Source organism: Fulmarus glacialis, unplaced genomic scaffold (assembly GCF_000690835.1).
Source record: "Fulmarus glacialis isolate BGI_N327 unplaced genomic scaffold, ASM69083v1 scaffold16040, whole genome shotgun sequence".
Taxonomy (NCBI): Eukaryota; Metazoa; Chordata; class Aves; order Procellariiformes; family Procellariidae; genus Fulmarus; species Fulmarus glacialis.
This window is the reverse complement of record NW_009189729.1, coordinates 25,989-33,773: the sequence shown is the minus strand read 5'-3', so window position 1 is coordinate 33,773 and position 7,785 is coordinate 25,989. Positions and strand designations below refer to the sequence as shown.

Genomic DNA, 7,785 nt, shown 5'->3' with positions numbered 1-7,785 from the left:
TCTTGATCTGTCTCTTTGCTGTGTTAAACTCCTTGCCAAAGCAAGGGAACTCCTTTACCAGTTCTTAGAAGAGGAGGCAACGCTCCAATACCAAGTGGAAATTTTCAGCTTGCCTTTACAGTTTTAGGGCTTAACAGAGAACAGGTTGTATTTGTTTTGAAGGGAGTATGCTCAGACACAGGTGTTCCAGGAAGCTCAACAGGCTGCTGCTGCAAAAGCTTTTCCTTCTAAGTGTCTTCTGAATGCAACAGAAAGTGAAAAAGCATGTCACAAGATCAGGCTGAGCCCACAAAAATTCTGTTTTCCGTCTCAACTCCTTGAGCAGCCTCAGCTCTACAAGCATATCTAAGATAACCTATGATCACAAACAAAACAGTACTGTAAAGTACAAGTGCCAGGGGTAAAGTTCATTTCTTCCATTATTTATTACAGACATTTATACAATACTTATATCCATAGCAACACTTTATATGGCTTGGATTACCAGCAGTAACTATTCCCTGATAACAGTGAAACTTTATCAGGATAGAAATGGGAATTTTTTCCTGGCTAGCTGAACACAGAGGGCATTCAAACCTCCAGGTAGCAAAAAGCTCAGGAAAAGATGCCCTATTGCATTTCCTGAACATCAACAGGCTTTAGCTTAGACATGTTTTGTAAATGAAAGTTTGGTCCTAGACAACCCTTTAAAGACTTCAGTTCTTCACCAGTGTCAAGTATCAGTGACAAATTATTTGGAGCAGCTTAAATCTCAAAACCCTGAAGTCTGAGAGCATGATTCTCCTTGTTTGCATCTCTAGAAAACCACTTACACTCTAGGGAGGGACTTTCCATGCGACAGAGTTTTGCACCCGCTTCATGCTGATGAAGAGAAACACATGGTTTGTGAAAGGGGAGACAGGCCCTTGGCATCTTAAAATCCTTCCAGTCTTTTGCCTTGCAGACTTTGTCTTGCTCACCACTTGAAGGGCAGCAGCAGAAGCTGGACTATCTAGATCAAACCTTCACCCAGCTGAATACAGTTAAAACTAAATAAACCAGTTATCTAAATTCCAGTTATATCTAAAACTGTGATACTATAGAGGCAGCTGCCACCTTACACACTGGAGATGCTCCCAGTATCAAGGCACTTGGACCATAACATTTCCAGGACACTTAAGAGCTGTGCCCCAGGTATGTGGTCAGGATGTGGGAACCAAACTCTCCCTCAGGCTTCAGCCTGGCACGGACCCTTGGGGAGCTCCCAATACAAACCCACAGGGCCAGGTCCCCCAAAGACCCCTCAGCTGTGCTTGCCATAAAATAGCTGCTCACAAGCATGCAAATGCTTGGAAGTTCAAGGGCAAAAAGTGGGGAAGCCTACATAAATTTCTCCTTGTCCTGAAGACATTCCTCCTTTCCCCAGTGCCCCAATCCTAAGGCATGACCTCCAACTCACTTGTTGAAATGGTATCACCCCGCAGGAAGGAACCAAAACTCTTCCAACCAGAGAAGACACAGGACAGAGCACGTCCATGTGCTAAATGCTCAGCTGGAGAAGTCAGCACCTCAGTTCCACTTCCTGCAACATCTCAGAGGGGCCAGCCCCAGTTCTTTCCTCGCAGAGACAAACACTTCAACAACTAAACTAGAGCCGTGCTCCTCCTTTTTCTCTCTCTAGCCCAAGCAGTCGTGTGTCTCTGCAAGGACACAACTTAGGAAGACCAACCTCCGTCCATGATAGCCTGACACTGGGTACTGTCCCAGGGAGGTGGAAGAAGGGGTTTAAAAGCTCTCCATTCACTGAAGGAACTGAATTTTCTCTCCACTTCCTGAGCATGTTTTTCTAATCGCTAGGGTATCACAGGAAATACGTGTCACCTCTTCCTGTGGCCAAGTGGGGTTTTGATTTACTGTTGTTGGGGTTTTTTTGCCTTTTTTTTTTTTTTTTTTTTTAAAGTGAGCTGTGCTTAATTCCTTCAAGAGACACATGCAGTTGTCTTCAGGTACTGCTGTGGCTCTGGATTCCCAGTAGACAGAGGCATTTTCTTACCATGATGGTCAGAGGGCTAGGATTTCTGCCACCAGGTTCCTAGCATTCCCCACCAATGGTCTCCTGAGCAGCTCCCAGATAGCCAAGGCAGATCCTGCTCTGGAGACCCTCCCTTTGCTCTGTACAGCAAGCCTAGGCACTTTGTTAGCGGTCTGAAGTTCCCCTCAATGCCAGGGCCTGTGGCACACGTTGCAGCACTTCACTACCGTGCGATTAAACCCTCCATTAAATCTAACTTAGCCTCCCTGATGCAGTTCACCACATTTAAAATGGTATTAAAACAACAACAACAAAAAAACCCCACACACAACACCACGCCACATCCCAAACTTACTGCAGTATGTAGCAGAGAAAGCTCTTCGAGATCCTGGAATGGCAACACTATACACATAAAAGCATCAGAAAACTGCCTTCTAAATAGCAGCCAGGATTCTACTTCAAAGGTCTATGTAGGACAGAGCAACACACACATCTGAAGACAACTGTTGCTCTCAGAATTCTTATTTATTAAGAGCAGAAAGGAAATTTTGCTGAAGTTTTATACATAAAAAAGTAAACAGTAAAATTTTCTTTTTATAGTCTTTCCACTGAAGAAAATTGAGAAATAAGTTGTCTTTTTAGATAATGTTTATTTAAAAAAATAAAATTAATTGACAAAGATACCACACTATTTTGCATGCCGATCATCCCTTCCGCTTGCAGGACGCTGTTCAACGCATTATTCTTTAGCAAAAAACCGCTTTATCAGCAATGCATAAGCAAAACCACCACATCAGTCTGGACTCAAACCTTGACAGCTGCTTCAGCTACACAAGCTAGTGCGATATCTCTGTTTTTACCAGCTCAGGTCTTTAGTAAATAAATTTCAAGTGGACACTAAACAAGTATTTCACTAAGAGATGACGAAATATTAAAATTAAAAGCAAGTCGTATTGCAGCTGTAATTATACTACATTAGAAACTTCAGTTGTTGGGGATCCATTCACCATACATAGATTATTTTGTAATCAAGGTAATTACAAAGACAGAGCATTACTCCCTGCATGCTTTCCCGGGCTTTGAACCAACAGAGTTGACTACATGTAGAGTTGACTAGGGTGTACTTGGAATTCACTCTCTCAGGCAGGAGACTAGTTAAGGAGTGTTACTGATAACAAAGAATAAAAGTTATACAACATTAATTATTATAAATTACTTTGTTCTTATCTGCTTTTTGCCTTAGTCTCCTACATATCTTCACATCCGTTCATGTAGAAAACCAACTCTTTCTTATTTCTCCTTATGGTGACTCCCCATTTACTAATGGTGATTAGAATGCGTGGAGGATGACTTGATTCGGAATACATGGATGTGCAGATGGGCAGCAATCTGATTGCACACACTGACACAGTATCGAAGCAAATCAAAGAGAGAAAAGATCTGCCAAAGGAAAAATATTACACACATTTAGATCTAGGTTTTCATAGAGTGTAACATGAGTATAACACCACCCGCACACTTCGGAATAAAAGCACTAGGGTCTTCTTTTCATGAACTAAATCTCCAACTCTGTAGGAGTAATAGCTCAGTGAAGAAAGTTTCTAGGCATGCTGGGCTTTCTTCCAGCTTTGTAAGAATACAGACTCTTAATTCTAGAGTCAGAGAGGGGAAAACAGTTATAGTAGCTATACAGATACTGTGAAATGCCCCATTAACTCTGAATGGTGACAATCATACATAAAATATAGATTTTATTAAAAGGTTAACACTGCATTTTGGTAGATAACACTTGAGTGCTTGATAAGCACATGAGTTTAACTTAAGTTAACCCATCCTAATGGGTGCTGTTAGTAATGACAGACGTACATGCTTTCAAGAGCTTAAGGCACAGCCATACTACACTTGCACTGCGCGTAATGTGTTCCCTTGCTAATAAGACACCAACACAAGTCTTCAAAATAGTCTATTCTAAGCTTTGAATATTTGCTACATTGCTTTAAAACTGTTTAAACTATGCACTAAGCAAACCATGTTTACCTCTGTTTGCATGAGCTCTATTTAACATCAACTCAGTAAAGTAGGTTCCCAGTCCCATCACCCTCTAGGCGAGTCAGCTAGGCTCAACCAACTCAAACAATATTTGTGAAAGAGTGAGCAAATGCTGGCAATGATTACCGACAAGCAAAGTGAGCCCATACTTACCAGGGCAATCCAGAGAACAATATACTCATCAATAAAGCTGTTAAAATACTGGTCCAGAAACAACAGTGCTGGGCCTATGAATGCTGTGTCGTAAAAGTACATTTCGCTTTTGGTCATGTGTGCAACCTATGTTAAAAGAGAAAAAAAGGAAGTTTAAGAAATAAACATATGCCAGCGAAGGCAGAGTGATTTCAGAATACACAAAGCCAAAAAAGTTACAGTTCAAGCCACATTACTGTAAGATATATCGAGTACTTAAGTAGCAGCAGCAATACTGTTTTAACCATGAAAGTCTACAGCTATATGAGATGCAAGGTTTGCAGAGAAGTATCTTTTATTAGAAGAATGTAGCTAGAGGAAAAAACCTAACACATTTTCCAGCCCACAAACTTTTCCTCCTGCCAGAAACAAAACAGTAAAATGGAAGTAGACTGGTAAATGTTAAGGTTTAGTTGAGCCTGGAAACCAAAACTCACAGCTGCTAGATCCTCAAAAATCAGAGACGCTTGGTGTTTCTCTCACTCCACCAATTTGTTCCCATCCCATAAGGATCACCACCTCTCTCTGGTTACAGTTTGATGATTATGCCCACGTGTGACCTTCCCACCCTCCCTCACACGCACAGGGGCTGTCCTACACCACATCCTCACTTCTACCAGCATAACTGTTGATGTGACTGTGCAGTAAACTGGTCTTGGTAAGAAATAAACTCTTCTTCCATTGCAAGTTATGTCCAACACCGATCCAGTTCATGTGGCAACGCAACATATGCCCACAGAACTGAGATGGTGTGGGGCAGCAGTTGTTTAACCCCTCGTTCACTCTCGATTCAACAAGGGCTCCTGTCCTGATAGCATTGCCATCTGTTCCCTGGTACAAACTTGTTAATAATTTTAACCGCTATTTCTCTCCAATTCTTTAAGTTAAACCCTGAGCAACTGTTCCAAACCTCAGCAGCTCTGTCACCCTCTCTCCCTCTCCCAAACTTTCCTCCCCTCTGCACCTGCATGTGAGGGGGGTTTCAGCCACCTCTGTTCCTGCCCAGCTCATCACCCAAGTGCACAAGTACACGGCAAAAATGTGAACAAACAGCTGGGAAAGGGGGAGAAACAGAACTCTGGCAACTCTAAGTTGTACTGGCACTGACTGTGTAACCATGGCATTAGCCTGAAGTTTACCACTCCCCTTTCAAACAGAAAAAAGGCTCCGCTGCACCTCCAAGCTACTGAAAATAAGTAAACCACAAGTATCACTTCATTACACAAACAGATGCAAGTTAGTCAATGGAATAACCAGAGAAAACTTTAAAATCTACGAAAAGTTTTACTGCAATAACAAGAAACTCAAAGGTTCTGGCACACTTACCACTAGTTTATTTGTTATCTTAGCAGATACAAAACCGAAAGTAAGTATATATAAGCAGGGATGCCTTTCAAAGAGCTGCACAGCAGATTTCTTGTAGATCACTGCAGCTAATGTAATCACTGACCCAATATGAAGAAAAGGTGAAAGGACGCTCGTTCCCTACAGTGAGATTAAAGTTAAAGCATTAGGTTAACAAAATGTGCACGTTGCAAAGAAACCTCAATAAGCCAAACATTCACATGGTATGCAACGGGTGGTTTCTAACTAAAATCACATTAAAAACATGTCTTTCTGAACATTGGTACTAACAGGAACAAAGTGTGGTGAAACTTCAGTGAGCATCAGCTGAGAATGTGGTTGAGCCTTCCTTGGGCTGAGGGAGAAAATAAGGTTTTAGGCAGCAAGAAGTGCACAGTTCTGACACTTGTCACACAGGCAGTGGCTGACACTGTTAGCAAATGACCAGAGACAATACTTCTATTGCTTTTTCTGCGCCAGCTAGAAAGCAACTAAAAACAGCCTTCTAGGTAGCAACTAATTATTAGGCTGGTAGAGAATTGCTTTTTGGAAAACTCCCGGGGCTCCAGAATCAATCATCATCTTCATTGAAACAGAAGGTCCTTGTGCAGATACCTCCACCTGTACTCTTTCACTGGTAATAAGAATAATACAGATCTTTTAGAAGGATCAAAACCATAAACAAACCATGACAAACTTCCTTCTGAGTGGATTTTTGCATTGGACTTTTCTATGAACTCTTGGGGGGGGAGGGGGCAGGGAGGGGGTATTTGTATAGCTTGTTTTATAGGATCAATTCAAAAGCAAATATCAAAGTACCATGAGCATTTTAATCACTCAAATTTTAACACTCCTGACTCCTAAAACTACTATTCTTACGCAGACAATATTAATTTGTTTTTCCCAAGCCAGCAAGGAACTGTAAGGAAAATATTTCACATGTGGGAGGTATTATCTTAAATAAAAACTAAAGGCATGGCTGAAAAGCCGCAAAGTGCTGAAGAGTAACTAGCAGAACAAAGTACGTACTGCTATAGTGGATCCATTTTTGCCAACTCCACCTGTGAAGATCACACCAAAGTAGTTTGTACAAGAGAATATGGTTCCTGCGACAGTGCAGAGGGCTGGGAATATTTTCACCTGAATATTCAGTATTGGAATCTTAATGGAAGAGAGACAAGAAGTTAAAATATGCACAAGCAAACTAAAATTGGGTTTAATACTTCTAGTGCACTCAAACACTCCACTTTCCAACACCACGTTTGCTTTTCTTTCTCTGCTATACAGAGATTTAAATTTCTACAAGGCACAGAGAAATATGTATTTTTCCAATAATCCTTCCATCAAGCTTCCCATAAAGCCAGACTTATCTTCAGTTACCTGAAAAGAGCCATCAAAAGCAGAGAAGTGGACGGAAACCAAGAACTTGCTAGCTAAATCACCCAGCTATCATATGGAAGAGAAATGCATCAGTCATCTTTTCTCAAGCTGGTTGTAAAACTCACAGCTGCAGCCAAGATCAAACTGGGCAAAGCAAGAGCCATTGGAGATGATTAAACAAAGCCCCTTAAGAAACTGGATACTACCTTATGGGAAAGACAAGGGAAGCAAACAGAGATCAGACAAGTCATCTCAGAGTCAGTGAGCCTAGGAGAGCAAGCGATGAGGTTACTAAAGAAGTGAAAAATGAGTACAGGCAGCTTTGAAAGAAAGGCAGTAGTTTTCTTCGTTTTTTTAACAGTAGTGTTTCAAGCAGAACAGGAGAAACTAGAAGTGAAAACAGAGTTCAAAATAAACCACAGCAAATATGTTCTGGAAGCAAGTGTTTAGAGAGAACTACCCAAAGCTTCCCAACTTTATCTATACAACTACAAAAAATCTTCACGGGCTCTTAATTCAGAAACTGCAGTCATAGCACTCAACTGCATAAACACACTTGGTTCCCCAACAGCAAGGAGTCCAACTACATACAGAAGCCCAAATGAGGTCAAGTTGTTTCTATTTTTCTTCAATTACACTGTGTAGCTTTCAGCAGGTAAAGATCATTAGTTTTCTATCACGTTCAATAACTTAATCTCTCAATCTTTTCAGGGCACAATTAAGAGGCACAGCCAGCTTTAACTCTTCATGCCTTGCTCTTAGGCAGCCTACAAATGAGCACCCAGACCACCTCTCCAAATCACTGCCTT

General features: G+C 41.3%; 1 protein-coding gene across 1 annotated transcript in view; it reads right to left on the bottom strand.

Annotated features, from left to right (window-relative positions):
* Positions 1-2,619: 2,619 nt before the first annotated feature.
* Positions 2,620-7,785, bottom strand: part of CEPT1 (choline/ethanolamine phosphotransferase 1) — a 29,745-nt gene continuing 24,579 nt past the window's right edge. The window contains exons 5-8 of the mRNA XM_009583216.1: positions 6,626-6,757; positions 5,579-5,737; positions 4,214-4,339; positions 2,620-3,451 (exon numbers count right to left, since the gene is read on the bottom strand). Of these exons, the coding sequence (XP_009581511.1) occupies positions 3,332-3,451; positions 4,214-4,339; positions 5,579-5,737; positions 6,626-6,757 (537 nt within the window). The 3' untranslated portion in view covers positions 2,620-3,331. The remainder of the gene's footprint in view (positions 3,452-4,213; positions 4,340-5,578; positions 5,738-6,625; positions 6,758-7,785) is intronic.